This window comes from Taurulus bubalis, assembly GCF_910589615.1.
Source record: "Taurulus bubalis genome assembly, chromosome: 1".
In the NCBI taxonomy this organism is placed as follows: Eukaryota; Metazoa; Chordata; class Actinopteri; order Perciformes; family Cottidae; genus Taurulus; species Taurulus bubalis.
The window spans coordinates 735,292-756,524 of NC_136589.1; the positions used below are offsets into that span (position 1 = coordinate 735,292).

Genomic DNA, 21,233 nt, shown 5'->3' on the forward strand with positions numbered 1-21,233 from the left:
CAGGGCTTTATAGTGTTTATTTAATAGTATATATCAATATCAATACTTGATCAGAAACGGTAGATACACGTTGGGTATTGTTCAGTAGAGACTAACAGCTGAGCTATGGTCAGTTTCATTCCTTTTAATATGCGGTTGTTTCTCAGAGCATTAATTCATTAATGTTCCTTTATACAAATATATATTTGTTATTTCCCAGCATGCTGCAGTGTGCAGCCAACAGAGTGTACTCAACAGTGTGTAGTGTGGTGGCTCCCCTAGTGTTTGTTGCTGGTTACTACAACACAGATGATCATTGTTTGTTCTTTCACGCACGTAATGATATAAGTCATATTATTATTAATATTTCATTACATATAAAAGGTTGTGAACCAGCAGAGGTTCAAATGAAGGAGAGCAGCTATTCTATGTTGTTGTTTTGTTCTGACTGTTTGTTTGTTTGTTTACCTGCAGGGTGCCGACCAACATGTCGACACAGGCGCCGACGTTCACGCAGCCGCTGCAGAGCGTCGTGGCACTAGAGGGTAGTGCTGCGACGTTCCAGGCTCAAGTTAGTGGTAAGGAAACTGAGCTGTTCAGAAGAGACGGCTCGTTGTGTTACAGTCATTGTTGCTCATGGGTCTCCAGCCACCTGGCCCGGTCTGTACTGGACTCAAACCATCGGGTTCTCTGACACGAGCGGCGGTTCCTCTCTCCTCTGCAGGTTCTCCAGTTCCTGAGGTGAGCTGGTTCCGCGATGGCCAGGTTCTTTCCGCCGCCGCTTTGCCCGGCATTCAGATCTCGTTCAGCGATGGCCGCGCTGTCCTGAGCATCCCTGCGGTGACCGCCGCACACAGTGGGAGGTTTTCTGTCAGAGCCACCAACGGAGCTGGACAAGCCACGAGCACCGCCGAACTCCTTGTTACAGGTGAGACGCACAAAACAACCTCAGAGACAAATAACATCAGAGAGTCATACAATAACCACAAAGAGATGTAAAACAGTCACAAAGAGATGTAAAACAACATCAAAGAGACGGAAAACAACATCAAAGAGATGTAAAACAACTAAGAGACGTAAAGTAACATCAAAGAGACGTAAAACAGTCACAAAGAGATGTAGAACTACATCAAAGAGATGGAAAAACAACATTAAAGAGATGTAAAACAGTCACAAAGAGATGTAGAACTACATCAAAGAGATGGAAAAACAACATTAAAGAGATGTAAAACAGTCACAAAGAGATGTAAAACAACATCAAAGAGACGGAAAACAACATTAAAGAGATGTAAAACAGTCACAAAGAGATGTAAAACAACATCAAAGAGATGTAAAACAACTAAGAGACGTAAAATAACATCAAAGAGACGTAAAACAGTCACAAAGAGATGTAGAACTACATCAAAGAGATGGAAAAACAACAACAACTAAGAGACGTAAAATAACATCAAAGAGACGTAAAACAACATAATAATAATGCTATTATTAAATTATTATTAATTATTATTATTAAAACGAATAATCTCATCTTTGCTCTCTTTAGATAAGTCAACGTTAAACTTCAGTCTGGGTCTAAGTTTGTCTCTCCGCGGGGGGCGGGCCTGTTACTTAATCAGTCGGTAAAACCAATATAGATGCAGCATTTGCAGCATAACTTTCCTTAAGAGGAAGTTTATGAAGCGATTAACAACTTGAACCAGGAAGGAAGATCACATGTCTCTGTTTAAAACAAATAGTTGATGATGAAGCAGCTTTAATACGTGAAAGAGGGTTCTTCTTTATCCTCCTTCTGGGTCGCCATCTTTACAACGTCTCGCGTCTCATCATGTTTATTCATGGATCTGGAGACCTCACGAAGTAAACACGTCGTAGTGAAACCAGCCTGACGAGACGTTTCTTCCTCTGTCTCCGCAGTCGAGACGGCGCCTCCCAACTTCCTCCAGAGACTGCAGAGCTCCACGGTGAGACAGGGCAGCCAGGTGAAGCTGGACGTCCGAGTCTCCGGCATCCCGACGCCCGCCGTGAAGTTCTACAGAGAGGGAGCTGAGATCCAGAGCTCGGCCGACTTCGGGCTCCTCCAGGAGGGAGACCTGTACGGTCTGCTGATCGCCGAGGCCTTCCCAGAGGATTCTGGGACGTATTCTGTGACCGCCACCAACAGCAGCGGACGGGCCACCTCCACCTGCGAGCTGCTGGTTCAGGGTGAGGGTTGAAGGCTTAAGATGAATCCTGTTGAGACGTTCAAATGCATTTTAACCGCAGGGTTCTTACGGTCACAGAAAACCTGAAAAAGTCCTGGAATTTTAAAATGTTTTTTTCCAGGCCTGGAAAAGTCCTGGGAATCTACAGGTCAGAATGTTTATGAACTCTGTAACCGGCGTGTGTTTGTGCTTCAGGGGAAGAAGCCGTGCCGATGAAGAAAACCAAGACTATCATGTCCGCGACCCAGATGTCTGCGTCCAAGATGTTTCCGTCCCAGATGTCTGCGTCCCAGATGTCTGCGTCCAAGATGTCCCAGATGTCCCAGATGTCTCAGATGTCTGCATCCCAGATGTCCCAGATGTCTGCGTCCCAGATGTCTGCGTCCCAGATGTCTGCGTCCCAGATTTCTGCGTCCCAGATTTCTGCGTCCCAGATGTCTGCGTCCCAAATTTCTGCGTCCCAGATGTCCCAGATGTCTCAGATGTCCCAGACCAGAGTTCAGAGGGTGAGACGCATCTGCTCTCTCTTCACGTTTACTTCCTGCTTCCTGTCAAACATCACAGCTGTTTTATAAGTGCAGATGCTCACTCCGACCCTCCGACCAGGAAGCAGTTTCAGGGCGTTTTGTGTCTCCGGTCGCGTGTTTCTCTTTATGTTCTCCATAAAGAATCTGTAATATATATATATATAAATATAATATATGAAGTCCTGCTCCTCTCTGGAAACGGAACCATCAGGACTAGAAGTAGAGAACTAGAACACGTCTTTAGTGCAGAGTAACTCGGTTATTATATTGTAGATCTAATCACAAAGTCTCCGTCCGCCCCCCTTCAGAAGGTGGAGTCCAGCTTCCAGGCCTCCGCCGCGATGGAGATGCATGTGGAAGGAGGAGCGATGACTCAGCACCTGGCTCACAAGACCCCGCCCCGGGTTCCCCCGAAGCCCGCCTCCAAGTCCCCGTCCTCCGCTGTGTCCAAGGTGGCGGCAGGACGGCAGCAGTCTCCTTCACCGGTCCGCCATGTGAAGGGGCCGACGCCCACACCTGTCAGGTAGGTGCCAGACCTGAATCTACAAGAACGTGTTGTTGCAATGATGTTGGCAATCAGGGAGAGTTGACTGTCGAGTGTCACACCGAGGTTCCTGGCAGTCGGGGTTGGGGCCAACACTGAGTTGTTGAAGCTAACAGTGAGGTCGTGGCTGGGAGAGCCTTTTCCTGGAAGGAGAAGTAGTTCAGTCTTGTCAGGGTTAATTTTCAGGTGGTCTGCGGACATCCACTGCTACCTGTGTTTCCGACTGGGGAAACGAGAGGAAAGTTGGGTGTCATCAGCATAGCTATGGTAGGAGAAGCCATGCGAGCGAATGACAGCTGAGAGAGTTGGTGTCCAGAGAGAAGAGGAGAGGACCCAGGACAGAGCCTTGAGGGACTCCAGTAGTGAGAGGACAAGGTTCAGACACAGATCCTCTCCAAGTTATCCGGTAGGTGGTCGTTGAGGTAGGATGAGAAGAGGGAGAGCCGAGTCTGTGATACCAAGGTCCTGAGGGAGGAGATGAGGATCTGGTGGTTCACTGTGTCAAAGGCAGCAGGAATGTCTAGAAGGATAAGGACAGAGGAGAGAGAGGCTGCTCTAGCAGTGTGGAGCTGCTCAGAGAGCAAGGAGGGCAGTCTCTGTTGAGGCCTTGAATCCAGACTGGTGAGGGTCCAGAAGGTTGATCTGTTTTCTGTTGAGGCCTTGAATCCAGACTGGTGAGGGTCCAGAAGGTTGATCTGTTTTCTGTTGAGGCCTTGAATCCAGACTGGTGAGGGTCCAGAAGGTTGATCTGTTCTCTGTTGAGGCCTTGAATCCAGACTGGTGAGGGTCCAGAAGGTTGTTCTGGTCTCTGTTGAGGCCTTGGGTTAGGGTTAGGGTTAGGGTTACCTTACCCTCAATGACTAGACCCGTCAACGTCATTGATTCTCCTTGTTCTTCTCCTTCTGCTGTACTAAAACAAAGTAAAAGTACAACATTTAGAATAGTTTGATGGTTTACTGGGTTCAGAAGTCTGGATCATTGTGGACCTGCAGGCTGCTGTAACAAAACCACATCCTGGATGTGTGCCGATGCGGATCATTCAGGTTCTAGTGTCTCTGAAAGTTCTCTTTGTGTCTTGTGTGTCCTCTGCAGACCCGTCTCTCCCGCCAGCAGACTGTCCGTGTCCCCCATCAGACCAGTCAAGTCTCCCATCATGACCAGGAAGCAGGTGAGAGCGCTCACCAGCAGCTCAGGTAGAGGCCTCCGTAGTCCCGCCCCCTTCCGCTGACACTCCCACTTCCTCCTGCAGCTCGCTGCGTCTGCCGAGGTCCTGCCCCCATGGAAACAGGGGGGCTACACGTCCGAGGCCAGTTACGCCAGTATGATGAGTATGACCGGTATGGCCAGTAAGACCAGTAAGACCAGTATGACCAGTGTGACCAGCGTAAGCAGCGCCACCCAGCTTCACATGGAGAAGCAGTGGGAGCAGCAGGTCAGCGGCGCCAGAGAGGTGAGCAGGATGGAGATACGTATATATATATGTATATATATATATATATATATATATACATAAAAACAAAGTGTGTTTGAGTTCATTACAAATATTCTGCTTAATAATCGTGAATCAGTGATGTTTCCTTGTACGACAGTACAAGTACACCACAGTACAAGTACACCACATCTTGACCTCATGGCCTCTTGACCTTTTGATTTCATGACCTCTTGATTTCATGATCTGTTGATGTCATCATCTCTTGATTGCATGATCTCTTGATTTGTATGATCTCTTGGTGGCTTGTGATGATTTCATGAGCTCTTGATTTCATGAACTCTTCTCTTGGCCTCATGATTGCATGGTCACTTGATTTCATGATTTCTTGATCTCTTGATTTCATGAACTCTTCTCTTGGCCTCATGATTTCATGGCCTCATGGTCTCATGATTTCATGACCTCATGGTCTCATGATTTCATGACCTCATGGTCTCATGATTCCATGACCTCATAGCCTCACGACCTCATGATTTCATGGTCTCATGATTTCATGGCCTCATGATTTCATGACCTCATGGTCTCATGATTCCATGACCTCATGATCTCATGATTCCATGACCTCATGGCCTCACAGCCTCATGGTCTCATGATTTCATGGTCTCATGATTTCATGGCCTCATGGTCTCATGATTCCATGACCTCATGGCCTCACGGCCTCATGGTCTCATGATTTCATGACCTCTTAGCCTCATGATTTCATGACCTCATGGTCTCATGATTTCATGACCTCTTAGCCTCATGATTTCATGACCTCATGGTCTCATGATTTCATGACCTCATGGTCTCATGATTTCATGATCTCATGGTCTCACGACCTCATGGTCTCATGATTTCATGGCCTCATGATTACATGACCTCATGGTCTCATGATTTCATGACCTCATGGCCTCATGGTCTCATGACCTCTTAGTCTCATGGTCTCATGATTTCATGACCTCTTAGCCTCATGATTTCATGACCTCATGGCCTCATGGTCTCATGATTTCATGACCTCATGACCTCGTGGCCTCATGGTCTCTTCACCTCATGGATGATTGTTTGGCGTCACTGAACCGACCCTTTCCCAGTCTTTTGGTGGCGCGCCTCCCTCCAGACCTCCTCTCGTGGAGCCTTGAGCTCTGTGCCGGTCTTTGTGTCTTCAGGCTGAGGGCGGGGTCAAAGCCGAGGCGGTGGCCCTGGTGGTGGCCGTCGTGGACCTCGCTCGCGTCCGACGGCCCGTGCAGGAGGAGGAAGGCGGCGGCGCCGAAGACGAGAAAGCCGCAGAGATGAAGATAAAGCAGCAGGAAGAGAAACACGTTGTTACATTCAAAACACTTCCTGCCGAACCGCCGTTGGCCGCCGTGGCCTCCATGACCTCCGTGACCTCCGTGGCCTCCGTGACCGCCGTGGCCTCCGTGGCCTCTGTGACCTCCGTGGCCTCCGTGACCGCCGTGGCCTCCGTGGCCTCTGTGACCTCCGTGGCCTCCGTGACCGCCGTGGCCTCCGAGCAGCACAGGGTCCAGGTCTCTCAGGTCGGAGGACTTACTATCAGATATGATGTCTGACTATGAGAGTCTGACCTTTCTTAACCGCTCCATGATTCTGTTGCTCACTTTAGATTCAGAGAGCAGAACCTTCGACCTCGTCTCCTGCTCCACATTTCACAGTTTCTAAAGTTTCAGTCCCAAAACATGAACCGAGCCCCGAGGTAAGAGAGGAGCAGCCTCAGCATCCTCCTTTAACCCACCGTGTTCTGTGCTGTGATTCACTCCAATAATACCACATTATACATTATACTCATTCAGGGTGAAACCAGTGAATCATCAGGCGGGTTTTCATAAAAACTCTGCTCCATTTTATTTATTGTTCAATGTCCTTTTAACTTTGATCGAAATAGTTTTTAAGAACTTACCAGATTTACCAGAATAATCTTTTTAAATTTCTTCATTAATTAATTAATTTGTTAGTTTTAATTCATCCAAGAACTCTAAACACAATATATTATATTATTGTGTATATATATATATATATATATGTGTATATATATATATATATATATATATAAAATAAATCAAATGATCTTGTAAAATGATCTTGTGATTTCATGATCTCTTGTTCTCATGATCTCTTGAATTCATGACCTCATGATTTCATATATATATATATATATATATATATATATATATATATATATATATATATATATATATATATATATATATATATAATAATAATAATAATATATATATATATATATATATATATATATATATATATATAATATATATATATATATATATATATATATATATTTATTGTGTGTTCATCTCTTGAAAAAAACCATAAATACTTTTAGTCCCTTGAGAACATGAGGTAGAGCAGCGCTTCAGCCTCTTGTGGCCAGAATGAGTATTACAACAACAACAACAAAAAAAAGATCCTTTCTGAAACAATTTCACCTTTTTTTAAATCATAAGATAATTTACATCCAACTCAGAAAAGTAATCTACAGAATAATTCTTCTCAAAAACCTTTTCTGTTTTCTGACTTTTCTCCTGTTAATGCTTCACAATGCCACAGGCAGAAATAATAATACATAATTTCATTGAGCAGACGTGGTAGTCGCCTCTTAGCCGTTGCCACGGTCTGATGGTGCTGGTGGTCCGTTTCCTGAGAGGAAGTAGTTCAGGAGGACTTGACCTCTGTGGCGGTCCTCAGCTGGACTCTGTCCGGTGAAGACGGTTAATGTTGTTCTCGTTGGCTCGGTCAGGTGTCCATCGCCGGCTCTGCTATCGCTGCTCTGCAGAAAGAGTTGTCCTCCTCCGCTCCCAGAAAGATCATCAAGCCCGTCAAGTCTCCCAGTCCGTCTCGCAGGGCGGTGGCGGTGGAGGCGACGCCCCTCCCCTCGCCGTTCAGAGGCGTCAGACATCAGCTTGAGGCCCAGGCGGGCAGAGCTTATGCAGTGAGTGAGGAGGAGTTTGAGGACTGGGAGCCTCAGGTTGGTCCAACTTCCTCTCCATCCTCCTTCACTTTCCCTAATTTAACCCTGTGTGGACAGTCACCTGCGTTCCTTTCTCTTCACCATAACGCGGCAGCCAATCACACGCTGCCTTCATCCGCCTCACGAAGAATCCTCCTCATCCTCTTCCTGTCTCCACCCGTTGACCTCCATCTCTCTTTCCCCTGTGCGGGGTTTTATCTGTTCTAACCGCTTCACTCCTCCATCCTCACAGAACTCCACCTCTGACAAACTCCTTGTTTTCTGACTTTGACTCCTGTCGTTGTGTTCGTTTCTTCAGGAGGCGGCTGCAGTTCCTACCAGAGCTCAGGAGCCTGTCGTTCCTCCCAGCCTTATTGCTGTGAGTACTTCCTTTTTCTTTCCTTCGAAATAAAAAGTAATTACTATCATAAATACATGAGGTGCAATAAGGTATCTCGTAGAACTGAAGACATTCTGAAGGATTCTGAAGGTGTGTAGATAGATAGATGTATACTTTATTCATCCCCAATGGTCAAAGTAGCAAGCAAGTTACATAGAACAAATATCAAGAAGGAAAAATACTATATCCAACAAAACTCAATATACACAACAAAACAGCAGAGTGTATTAATTTAGAAAATAAAAAGAGAGAAAGTGCAAAAATGCAAAGTATATGCAATGTGTATGTACAGTGAACTAACTAAACCACAAAAGCGGTGCAAGGGCTATTGATGTTGATGTTGAGTCAATTGACGGAGGATCTGGCCAGAGGTGACTTAGTTAAAGGTCTATTAGCAGTGGGCAGGGATGTTCTCCTGTATCAGTCCTTGTGACAGCGGAGCTGGATGAGTCTGTTGGATGATGATATATAAAGGCTTAAGAAGTCTTAAGAAGACGTATGAAAGGGTAGGAAGTCTTAAGAAGACGTATGAGATAGTAGGAAGTCTTAAGAAGACACAGGACGACGTATGAAAGGGGAAGAAGTCTTCAGAAGACATAGGCGGACATATGAAAGGGTAAGAACGTATCTGAAGGCGTCTCTGATTCTCCGTGCAGGGCCTGAAGAACACAAACGTGACGGAGGGCGAGTCGGTGACCCTGGAGTGTCAGATCAGCGGTCACCCTGTTCCTGGCATCCTGTGGTTCAGAGAGGACTACAAGATCGAGAGCTCCATCGACTTCCAGATAAGCTACATGAGCGGATTCGCCCGGCTGGTGATCCGCGAGGCGTTCGCCGAAGACAGCGGACGCTTCACCTGCACCGCCACCAGCGAGGCGGGAACCGTCAGCACCTCCTGCTACCTGCTGGTCAAAGGTAGCCTTTCATTTGGACTAAACGTTAGGACGCAAGGTGTCAATCAAGAGAAACAGTTTAATTATTCTGTTCAGTCTGAGACACCTTTAACTGATTTCAGGGTTTCATGTAGTTTGGGTCTTTTTTTAGTCATTTGTTTGTCAACACAAAGCTTCACTGGCTTCAATGTTCCTCCAACGAGCATCGAGAGGAAGATTGAGATGTTTAACGACACTGTTCCTGCATCTCTCTTTGTCATAGTTTAGTGCCTATTGAACAGATGAAACACTGAATGTTGGGTTCACAGAGATTGATTTTACAGATGAATATAAATGGATGCATCAGTCATCAAACTGTCGCTGTTTCCTCTCAAAGCTTGTTTTCTCTATTTAGTGTCGGAGGAGATTGAGAGCAGAGAGGAAACGACGACTGTCACTGAAGCTGGATTCGCTCAGGAGAAGAGGTGACTCGTAAAGGTCTGGTGTGTTGAACCACAGTGATCTGATGAGACGTGTTGCTGACGGAGCTGTTGCTTTCCTCCAGCGTCGTTATGGAGACAAAGGAGCAGACGGTGGTGGAGGTGAGTTCAGGAGAGGCCGCCGCTCCGTTCTTCATCAGGAAGCCCAGCGCCCAGAAGCTGGTGGAGGGAGGCGGCGTCGTCTTCGACTGCCAGGTCGGAGGAAACCCCAGACCTCACGTCATCTGGAAGAAGAGCGGCATCCCGCTCACCACCGGGTACAGGTACGCTCTCAGCAGGACTGTAGGCACTGTAGGTACAACTGGAGTATTTACATTCAATGAGAATTTAGTACTTTTACTCCACTACGCCTCAGAAGGAAACATTTAGTTACTTTACTGATTAATGATTGTGGGTGAAGTATGGAAATATATTTAGAAAATTGTAAATAAAATAATATGCACATAAACTAATCATATTTCTTTATTCATTTATTTATATCATTGATTACTTACCAATTTATAATACTTATGAATGTAGCATGTAGTGCGAATTTCTTCAAATTTGGCACAAACTGGACTGAAAGAGGAAGTGATTAGAATTGAGGTCAAAGGTCACTGTGGCCTCATTCATTCATATGCTAATGACTGAATGGTCTCATAGTTTTCCATCAGATATTTCCTCTTTCTGATTTTCATCTCGACGGATCACAATAGATGACTTTTGTTTTGTTTTTTTGCCGTCAGATACAAAGTAATCTACAAGAAGGAGACCGGAGAATGTAAACTGGAGATCTCCATGACGTTTGCTGACGACGCCGGAGAATACTCCGTCTTTGTGAAGAATCCACAAGGAGAGGCTTCGGCCTCCGCCGGCCTGCTGGAGGAAGGTACCGAAGGCGTCCTTTGGTTTCTGTTGGAAGAAGCCGTCTTCTCTTTAGGAATGCATTGAAGGAGGTGTTGGGTCTCAGTCTGACTGCGTCTCTGTTCACAGAGGAATATGACGCCTACATGAAGCAACAGGACGTGACTTATAAAACCGAAGTGACGACGACGGTGGTCCAGGAGCCGTCCGTGGTCGTGAGTCAGTACGAGCTGGAGCAGAGGAGGGGGACGACCCCCATGAGCTTCGTCTCAGAGACGGTACCCTCTTCTTTCCTTTGTGATAGAAACAAGTCTCGGTTCATATTTGAGGTCAAACGTTCAAACAAACCTTCTTTTTGCAGGAACTTCTAATTTCATCATTTGAAGAGAGGATCATCCAGGAGGTTGAGGTCCGCATCATGATGATCTCCTACATGCAGCTGGTGACCGAGGACGGAGAGCTGACGCTGACCGTCGCGGAGCAGGAGGCGGTGCTGCCAGCCTTCAACACGCCAGTCAAAAACTACAGAATCATGGACGGAATGGGCGTCACGTTCCACTGCAAGATGGCTGGAAATCCAGTGCCGAAGGTACCGAGGAGAACATCTAACCAACGTGTCTTTATACGTGTCCAAAGATATCCTAAAATGTAGCTTTCTCCAGTCCAGAGCAAAGCTGGGAAAAGGTCTAATAGGGCTTAAGAGTCTATTATTGTTTGTTTGCATGTTTGTGCTGATCTGATGGAATCAAATAGTGTGACCAAAAACGTATACAACTTGTGTTTAAACTCAGAGTGAGAGTGCTCATCTTAGCGGTACACATAAAAGTAAAGTAAACGTTGACGCAGCAGAATACTAGTAGTAAAGAGTTGACTTGAAGGCTAACTGACTTTGTTTCTGTTGCCGAGCCTTTAAAAGATGTCGGTGTAATTGTATGTTTGCATGCAGCAGTTTCTTAAGATAGTTTTACCAGAGAAAGCTTAAACACCTGATATTGAGAAGTTTTATTGGTGGATAAAATGATCTTCTGTCTTCTCCCAGATTGCTTGGTTCAAAGACGGACAGCGCATCAGGCCTGGCGACCGTTACCAGATGGAGGCTCTTCAGGACGGCCGAGCCAGCCTCCGCCTGCCCGTGGTGCTCCCAGAGGATGAGGGCGTGTACACCGCCTTCGCCGCCAACATGAAGGGAAACGCCGTCAGCTCTGGGAAGCTCTACGTGGAGCCGTCCGGAGTCGTGACACCTCAGAGATACACACCACAGCCAGCGATGCAGAGGATCAGGTGAGGATCGCATTTCAGTCTGGTGCTTAACGACTGCCTTTAGACCTCCGTGCTGACGACTCTGCTCCTTCCTCAGATCCACATCTCCTCGCTCTCTGAGCCGCTCACCTGGACGTTCTTCCAGTCGTTCTCCCGGACGTTCTCCGGCCCGCCGACTTGACGAGACGGACGAGGCTCAGCTGGAAAGACTCTACAAGCCTGTTTTTGTCCTGAAACCTACTTCAATTAAATGCTCCGAGGGGCAAACTGCCAGATTCGACCTGAAGGTCGTTGGCAGGCCGATGCCCGACACATACTGGTTCCATAATGGTGAGAGAAACACGGTTCAACTAACTCTGGAGACGTGTCTATATCTGTTGCTTCTGCCACTCAAATCCATTTAATCCTCCTTCTCCCAGGACAACAAGTGATCAACGACTACACCCACAAGATAGTGGTCAAAGAGGACGGTACCCAGTCCCTGATCATCGTCCCGGCCATGCCACAAGACTCTGGAGAGTGGACCGTCATCGCTCAGAACAGAGCTGGACGGACTTCAGTCTCTGTAACTCTTACAGTTGACGGTAAATTTGTGTCAGACAGATGATCTGTTGAGAACGTCGTTGCAACGAATGTTATCTAGTCGTTGGAGTGCATTCACCAAACTGCAAGAATTCCGTTATTAAATGATGTCTTGCTCTGCATTGCATTTCACATCCACAGCTCGAGAAAGCCTGACGCGCCCTCAGTTCATTGAGAAGCTGAAGAACATCACTGTAAAGCAGGGCACTCTGGTTGAACTGGCTGTCAAAGCCATTGGAAACCCCCTGCCGGACATCGTCTGGCTGAAAAACAGTGACATCATCACCCCACACAAGCACCCACAAATCAAGTACGTATCTCCAATATCCATTTATATACATCTTTATATATATGTCCTAATCCTTTGACACAGGTTTGTAGAACAAGTAGTTTGTGCTCATCAATATATCTAAATGATGTATTCCAGGATTGACGGAACAAAAGGAGAGGCCAAATTCCAGATCCCATCTTCTTCTGGCTCAGACAGCGCCTGGTACACAGCGACAGCCATCAACCGGGCTGGCAGAGACACCACTCGCTGCAGAGTCAATGTTGAGGTGGACTTCACTGCTCCCCACACCGAGAGGAAGCTCATTATCACCAAAGGAACCTACAAAGCCAAGGAGATCGCCCCTCCCGAGTTGGAGCCCCTCCATCTGCGATATGGTCAGGACCAGTGGGAGGAGGGCGACCTTTACGACAAAGAGAAGCAGCAGAAACCACAGTTCAAGAAGAAGCTGACCTCCATCAGGATGAAGCGTTTCGGTCCAGCTCACTTTGAGTGCAGACTGACCCCTATTGGTGACCCCAGCATGGTGGTGGAGTGGCTGCACGACGGAAAACCCCTGGAAGCCGCCAACAGGTTGCGCATGGTCAATGAATTCGGCTACTGCAGTCTTGACTATGAAGCCGCTTACGCCAGAGACAGCGGCGTCGTCACCTGCAGAGCCACCAACAAGTACGGAATCGACCAAACCTCGGCCACCCTGATCGTCAAGGACGAGAAGGGTCTGGTTGAGGAGTCGCAGCTTCCTGAAGGCAGGAAGGGATTGCACAGAATGGATGAGATTGAACGCATGGCTCACGAGGGAGGACCCTACGGAGTCACCACTGATGACGAGTTTGAAAAGACCAAACCTGAGATCGTCCTCCTTCCTGATCCAGCCAGAGTGCTGGAAGGCAACATTGCACGATTCCGCTGCAGAGTGACCGGCTATCCGCTACCCAAGGTCAACTGGTATCTCAACGGACAACTGATCCGCAAGAGCAAGAGGTACAGGCTTCGTTACGACGGTATTTACTACTTGGAGATCGTCGACGTCAAGTCCTATGACTCCGGAGAGGTCAGGCTGGTTGCAGACAATCCTCTCGGCACAGCTGAGCACACCGTGAAGCTGGAGATCCAACAGAAAGAGGACTTTAGAACCGTGCTGCGTCGGGCTCCAGAACAGAAGGCCGCAGAGGCTTCACACGACCCCGGCAGAATCGGATTCGATGTTGTGAAGGTGGACCAACCCGGAGAGTCCATGCAGGACAGGGAGGTTGTGAAGCTGCGTAAGACACAGAGAGTTGTTCACGAGAAAACCTCAGAGGAGTCGTTTGAGCTGAAGAGCAAGTTCAAGCGCAGGACCGAGGAAGGTTTCTACGAGTCCATCTCTGCCATGGAGTCCAAGTCTCGCAAGAGGGACGACTCCTACGAGGATCTGCTGAAGAAAACGAAGGACGATCTGCTTCATCGCCTGAGAGAGAAAGAAGAAGCTGAGAGGAAGAGGATGGAGGAACAAGGCACACTCACCATCCCCACAATCAAACCGGAGAGGTTCCAGCTCTCCCCGAGCATGGAAGCACCCAGGATCTTGGAACGCATCACAAGCAAGACGGTCACTCCGTTGGATGAGGTTCATTTCCGCGTCAGAGTAGTCGGCAGACCAGAACCCGAGTGCCAGTGGTTCAAGAATGGCATTCAGGTGGAGAAGTCTGACCGTATTTACTGGTACTGGCCTGAAGATAATGTGTGTGAACTGGTGATCAGAGACGTGACGGCAGACGACTCCGCTAGCATCATGGTAAAAGCCCAGAATGTCGCTGGGGAGGCCTCCAGCCACGCCTTCCTGCTTGTGCAAGGTAAAGAAAGACATTTTACATAGCAAATTCTCATTGTCCTAATTCATGTCAAAGATTTACTTCATGTTTCCTCTTTGCAGCCAAGACAGCGATCAGCTTCATCCAAGATCTCAGTGATGCCAATGCAAATGAGAAGGACACCATTGTGACCTTCGAGTGTGAAACCAACGAACCTTTCATCAAAGTCAAATGGCTCAAAAACAACGTGGAGATCTTCTCCGGAGACAAATACAGGATGCACTCAGACAGGAAGGTCCACTTCCTGTCTGTGCTGATGATTGAGATGAGGGATGACGCCGAATACTCGTGCGTGATCGTAGACGACGAGAGCATCCAGACGAGCGCCAGGCTCCATGTCGAAGGTAAGCCTTCCATCCACAGTTTCCTTTGGTCTTGTTTGGGTGGATTGATGGATGACGGTTCTTGGTCTGGTTCCTTACCCAGGTGCTTCCCTGGAGCTCATCAAACACATGGAGAGCCTTGAGGTGCCAGAGACTTACTCTGGAGAGTTTGAGGTTGAACTGTCTCGCGAGGACGCCGAGGGCAGCTGGTTCTTTGGAGACAAGGAGCTGTCGCCCAGCAGCAAATACATCATGTCCTCCCGCAGAGGAAGACAGACCCTGTCCATCAGGGATGTCAGGAAAGGAGACCAGGGGAAGTATACCTTCGTATGTGGAGACTTGAAGACCAGCGCCTCACTGAAGATGAAACGTAAGAGACTTTCCAGAGTATAACGTATGTGGAGCGCAGTGTGTTTGTCCACACTGAACATGAGTTTGTTTTTCTTTTAGTGCTGTTTTCAGTGTTCCTAACCTGATGAGCCTCTCGGTGTTCTACAGCTCACACACCTTGATACCAATACCAGACCCTGAGAAATCATGATTGCACTTATTTTCAGCATAAATATGATCAAAAGTCAAGAGTCTGAGCAAGATTCCCCAAAATCGAATGATCACAATAAACACAAGCATTGACATGTTATAAAGGATATTCAGTCGAAAAAACGTTTTCAGTTCAGAAATTGAAAGATGACTTTGAGCTGAATCTTTTTTGTACCATGACATACCTGGTATGTACATGACCGTCTCCTTCCCCACGGGTCATCTGACACGCTTTCAGACGAATCTGAGGACCAATGAGATCGTAGGACCTCGAAACGCCCCCCAAAAAAACTAAATAACTCCTGCGTTGCCATGCAGACACTGGTCAGACAATGCTCTGGTGTTACGGTTAGACTCCTCCAACCCGGACGCTTACAGGGACGTTACTTTGAGTCGTAAGGGAACTTATGAGTGTTTCAGTGAAACGTTGTAATCTCTTAGTCATGTTGAGGAGCTGGCAGAATTAATAAAATCCAACGATCTTTTAAAAAAACAGTAAAACCACACCTATCTTCTCACAAGGGTTACGGTGCTTTAGCAATGTGTCGGCTGAGCCATTTATTGATCATCCGAGTTCCAGCATGAAGCTTTTTAATACAAATTATTAAACATCTCTGAAAATGACGTTTAATGAATAATTGAGTAAAACATTTATAAAATGTCAATACAAACCCAGCCCACAGAATATGATGGCCTGATGGCCTGTATGGAACAGCACAAATCTTAAAAAGTGACTTTTGTCTTGATTGCTGCAGAGATGTTCAGAGATGTTCAGAGATAGAGATATTCAGAGATGTTCAGAGATAGAGATGTTCAGAGATAGAGATGTTCAGAGATGTTCAGAGATAGAGATGTTCAGAGATGTTCAGAGATAGAGATGTTCAGAGATAGAGATGTTCAGAGATGTTCAGAGATGTTCAGAGATAGAGATATTCAGAGATGTTCAGAGATAGAGATGTTCAGAGATGTTCAGAGATAGAGATATTCAGAGATGTTCAGAGATAGAGATGTTCAGAGATAGAGATGTTCAGAGATGTTCAGAGATAGAGATGTTCAGAGATGTTCAGAGATAGAGATGTTCAGAGATAGAGATGTTCAGAGATGTTCAGAGATAGAGATGTTCAGAGATGTTCAGAGATAGAGATGTTCAGAGATGTTCAGAGATAGAGATGTTCAGAGATAGAGATGTTCAGAGATGTTCAGAGATAGAGATGTTCAGAGATAGAGATGTTCAGAGATAGAGATGTTCAGAGATAGAGATGTTCAGAGATAGAGATGTTCAGAGATGTTCAGAGATAGAGATGTTCAGAGATGTTCAGAGATAGAGATGTTCAGAGATGTTCAGAGATAGAGATGTGCAGAGATGTGCAGAGATGCTGAACATTTTTAAGTGAAGTGAAAAACTAGTTTGGATGAGATTCAAAATGGAAGAAAAAACATGAATTGGCCAAACGTTGTTTTTATAGCGCCACCATTTGGCCAAATTGCATCACATTTGTCATGTCACTGGATCAGTGTGACATCAATCAGATGAACGGAGGTGTGGAGGGACACACATGGTTTGGTGGTGTGATTCAGTCGTCTGGGTTCTTCATGTTAGGGTTCTTATGGTTATGGAAAACCTGGAAAATGGTTATTTACAGGCCTGGAAAAGAATAAAATCCCAAAAGTTTTGGAAAAGTCATGGAAATTTGGTTTAAAGTCATGGAAAAGTCGTGGAAATCCATTGGTCAACATGTGTCTGAACTGTGATGTTGTTTCTCCACCCTCAGTGCGCCCGGTGACCCTGATGCAACCCCTGACCGACCTCACGGTCTGCGAGGGCGACATCGCTCAGCTGGAGGTCCGGTTCTCCCAGGAGAACGTTGAGGGAACCTGGATGAAGAGCGGCCAGGCCGTCTCGGCCTCGGACCGCGTCCACATCGTCATCGACAAACAGATCCACAAGCTGCTGGTGGAGAACGTCACCAGAGACGATGCCGCTTCCTACTCCTTCGTGGTTCCCGCCCAAGACATCTCCACCTCGGGCAAACTCAGCGTTCAAAGTGAGAGTCAGGATCTGAGCGACACTCGGCTTTAATAATCGCTCGGAAGCGTTGAACCCATCGTTTCTTGTCTTTCCTTACAGCCATTGAAATCGTGGTGCCGCTGAAGGACGTGTCCTCCGTTGAGGGCACCAAGGCGGTCCTGGAGGCCAAGATCTCTGCTGCAGACATCAGCTCGGTCAAATGGTTCCACAACGACAAACTACTGGTGCCCAGCAGCAGAATCCAGATGGTGGCAAAGGGAGCCAAGCAGCGTATGGTCCTCAGCCGGACCTTCGCTTCAGACGAGGGACGCTACAAACTGGTGGTCGGCAAGGTCGAGACCAGCTGCAGCCTGACTGTGGAAAGTAAGACGGGCTTCATTGTTCCTCTGATCCCGTTTTCAGGTCCCAGTTCAGAGTCCCGTGTTCTCACCAAGTTGTTGTTTTTTACAGAGGTGCACATTGTGAAGCACATGGAGGACAAAGTGTGCTCAGAGTCCCAGAACGTCACCTTCAACGTTGAAGTGTCCCACCCGGGTATCGACCCTTACTGGACTTTCAGGGGCCAGCAGCTCAAACATGGAGCCAAATACAAGATGGAGTCCAAGGGCAAGGCTCACTCCCTGACGGTCACGGACGCCATGAAGGACGAGGACGGCCAGTACACGTTCCACGCCGGGGAGCAGACGTCCGGCGCCAAGCTCACTGTCTCTGGTACGACTGCCATTACACAATCATCCGTTCTCAACGAGCACCAGTCTGAACAAGACAAGGTTTTGAGTCCTTCATGGTCAGATCCTGATCCAGGAAGTGACACTGAACCTCTTGAACGGTCCCCCGAACAATTCATCGTCATTCTAATTCATCCAGATCGTTTAAACTCGGCTGCTTTTATAGACCGATGTTCAGATCTGGTTCTTTGTGCCGCCACCAGGTGGAGCCATCACTCGGCCCCTGCAGGACGTGACGGTGGCGGAGTCTCAGACGGCCGAGCTGGAGTGTGAGGTCGCCAACGCCGACGCCGAGGGCAAGTGGCTGAAGGACGGCCAGCACGTGGGCTTCAACGAGAACGTGGTGAGCGAGGTGAGCGGGGCCGTCAGGCGCCTCGTCATCGTCATCACCAGACCGCAGGACGTCGGGGAGTACACCTACCAGGTGGCCACCTCCAAGACCACCGCCAACCTCAAGGTGGAGGGTACGTACGGGTTCTACATCGCCTTCATCAGTCGGGTGCTGTTTCACAATGGAGGGCGACTAAAGAGCTGAAAGAGAGGGCTGGTAATGTTGATAACTAGCAAGAGTTCCCTTCCTAACTCCTGACAGACAGGCAGACAGGCAGACAGACAGGCAGACAGACAGACAGACAGACAGGCAGACAGACAGGCAGACTGACAGACAGACTGACAGGCAGACAGACAGACAGGCAGACTGACAGACAGACAGACAGACAGACAGACAGGCAGACTGACAGACAGGCAGACAGGCAGACAGGCAGACAGACAGGCAGACAGACAGGCAGACTGACAGACAGGCAGACAGGCAGACAGACAGACAGACAGGCAGACAGACAGACAGGTGGTTGGACAGGTAGACGGACAGGTAGATAGACAGGCAGGTAGACAGGTGGATGGACAGTACGTCCTACAGAACAAACACATGTGAAGAGTCGTGTGTTCCGTCTCCAGCGGTGAAGATCAAGAAGACTCTGAGGAACCAGACGGTGACGGAGACCCAGGAGGCCGTCTTCACGCTGGAGCTCACGCACCTGGACGTGAAGGGAGCCCAGTGGATCAAGAACGGCGTGGAGCTGCAGACCGGCGCCAAGTACCAGATCACCTCCGACGGCGCGGTGCAGACGCTGAAGGTCCAGGACTGCACCACGCAGGACGAGTCCGTCTACTCCTTCAAGCTGGGGAAGCTGCTGGCCAACGCCCGGCTCAATGTGGAGAGTGAGTCTCACCAACGTCTCGCTTATGTCTCACTAATGCAGTGGTTCTCAAACCTTTTCTGTCACGCCCCACTTTGAAGGAAGAAAAATGTTCATAAAGAAAATAATTGAAATCACTTTGTTAGAACAATTGAAATAAAGTTCTATCTGTGCAAAAAATAACTAATATTTGGCAAAAAAAATTCCTATTGTGGCTGCAATTCACCTGTTTTCCACTGAACATAAGATCATAACAATAACGTTCAACTCGTGCCAAACAAAACAAAATGAGTGCAGATATGTGTGAGGATGGGTCAAATGCAGAGAATAATTTCCCCCCTCTGGGATTAATAAAGGATTATAAAATAAATAATAATAATTTAAAAAAGGTATTAAAAAAAAAGAAATCTCCCCCTCGCGCCCCACATGTAATACCTCCGTGCCCCACTAGAGGGTCGCGCCCCACAGTTTGAAAACCACTGCTCTAATGTGTTCTGATCCAGCATCACAACGGACTCATCCACCAGACCCACGAGGATCTGACCGCCACTGTTCTTCTGTTTCACAGCAATCAAGATCATCAAGAAGATCAAGGACGTGACGTCTCTGCTGGACGGCACCGCCTCCTTCGAGATGAGCCTGTCACATGACCACATCCCCGTCAGGTGGATGTTTAAGGGGGCGGAGCTCAAGTCCAGCGACAAGTGCAAGATTCTGTCCGAGCGTAAAGCTCACAAGCTGGTCCTGCAGAACGTGAGCAGCGGCAGCGCGGGAGAGTACAGCGCCGTGGTGGGACACCTGCAGTGCAGCGCCGCGCTCACCGTGGAGGGTACGCTCATGATTAACACCATACCATATCAATGTATCATATTAATGTATCATATCGATATATCACATCAATATATCAATATATCACATCAATATATCAATATACCATATTAATGTATCATATTAATATATCATATCGATATATCACATCAATATATCACATCAATATATCAATATACCATATTAATGTATCATATCGATACATCACATCAATATATCACATCAATATATCAATATATCACATCAATATATCAATATACCATATTAATGTATCATATCGATATATCACATCAATATATCAATATATCACATCAATATATCAACATATCATATCAATGTATCATATCAATATATCACATCAATGTATCATCAATATATCATAACAATATATCATTTCATAACGCTGACAATAATATGACCCTTGATACATCTTTCTAAATGTTTTTTTTTCATTTATTTAACATTATTTTAATTAGTTTCTAAATTGTATTGTTTATGTTGTACATTTTTGTTAAAGTTTTGTATTTTTTTATGAATGTTACATTTTAATTTTTTTCATTTGTAATTTGTATTTATTTATGTAATTAAGTTAGTTACAAACGTTTAAGTTCGTATTTACATTCTTGTGAAAAGTGATCACAATCATAATAATAAGTTTTCATATTTAACGCCGTCTCTTCAGCCCTGCGAGTCACCAAACCCCTGAAGAGCGTCCAGGTGCCAGAGACCCAGGTGGCCACGTTTGAGTGTGAGGTTTCTCACTTCAACGTGCCGTCCACCTGGCTGAGAGACGGCGTGGAGATCGAGATGAGCGAGAAGTTCAGGATCGTGGTTCAGGGAAAACTGCACCAGCTGAAGATCACCAACACCAGCAGGAACGACTCTGCAGAATACACCTTCGTCTGCGGGAACGACCGCGTGTCGGCCACGCTCACCGTCAGCCGTAAGCTCACCATCAGGATCACGATCACGTTCAGGATCATGATCACGTTCAGGATCACAATCATGATTCTAGATCAGGATCATGATTCTAGATCACTTTCACGTTCATGATTCTAGATCAGGATCATGATTCTAGATAACGTTCAGGATCATGATCATGATTCTAGATCACACTCAGGATCAAGTTCATGATTCTAGATCACGATCATGATTCTAGATCACTTTCACGTTCATGATTCTAGATCAGCGGTTCCCAAACTTTTTAGGCCACGCACCCCCTTCTACATCCCGACCGGGTTCACGCCCCCCAATCCCCCACACCTTAAAAAAAACGCAACAGAGTCTA

At 46.9% G+C, this 21,233-nt stretch overlaps 1 protein-coding gene across 1 annotated transcript in view; it reads left to right on the forward strand.

Annotated features, from left to right (window-relative positions):
- Positions 1 to 466: 466 nt before the first annotated feature.
- ttn.2 (titin, tandem duplicate 2) overlaps positions 467 to 21,233 on the forward strand; it is a gene marked incomplete at its 5' end in the record, with an annotated part of 209,766 nt that continues 188,999 nt past the window's right edge. The window contains 31 exon segments of the mRNA XM_079224802.1: positions 467 to 557; positions 704 to 907; positions 1,894 to 2,181; positions 2,376 to 2,430; positions 2,991 to 3,230; positions 4,344 to 4,419; positions 4,501 to 4,701; positions 5,886 to 6,254; positions 6,341 to 6,430; positions 7,493 to 7,720; positions 8,022 to 8,081; positions 8,759 to 9,017; positions 9,390 to 9,459; positions 9,540 to 9,737; positions 10,200 to 10,342; positions 10,447 to 10,595; positions 10,679 to 10,906; positions 11,357 to 11,598; positions 11,675 to 11,907; positions 11,997 to 12,161; positions 12,301 to 12,469; positions 12,587 to 14,283; positions 14,364 to 14,645; positions 14,728 to 14,994; positions 16,937 to 17,209; positions 17,293 to 17,556; positions 17,644 to 17,904; positions 18,125 to 18,385; positions 18,876 to 19,139; positions 19,686 to 19,946; positions 20,628 to 20,888. Of these exon segments, the coding sequence (XP_079080928.1) occupies positions 467 to 557; positions 704 to 907; positions 1,894 to 2,181; positions 2,376 to 2,430; positions 2,991 to 3,230; positions 4,344 to 4,419; positions 4,501 to 4,701; positions 5,886 to 6,254; positions 6,341 to 6,430; positions 7,493 to 7,720; positions 8,022 to 8,081; positions 8,759 to 9,017; positions 9,390 to 9,459; positions 9,540 to 9,737; positions 10,200 to 10,342; positions 10,447 to 10,595; positions 10,679 to 10,906; positions 11,357 to 11,598; positions 11,675 to 11,907; positions 11,997 to 12,161; positions 12,301 to 12,469; positions 12,587 to 14,283; positions 14,364 to 14,645; positions 14,728 to 14,994; positions 16,937 to 17,209; positions 17,293 to 17,556; positions 17,644 to 17,904; positions 18,125 to 18,385; positions 18,876 to 19,139; positions 19,686 to 19,946; positions 20,628 to 20,888 (7,849 nt within the window).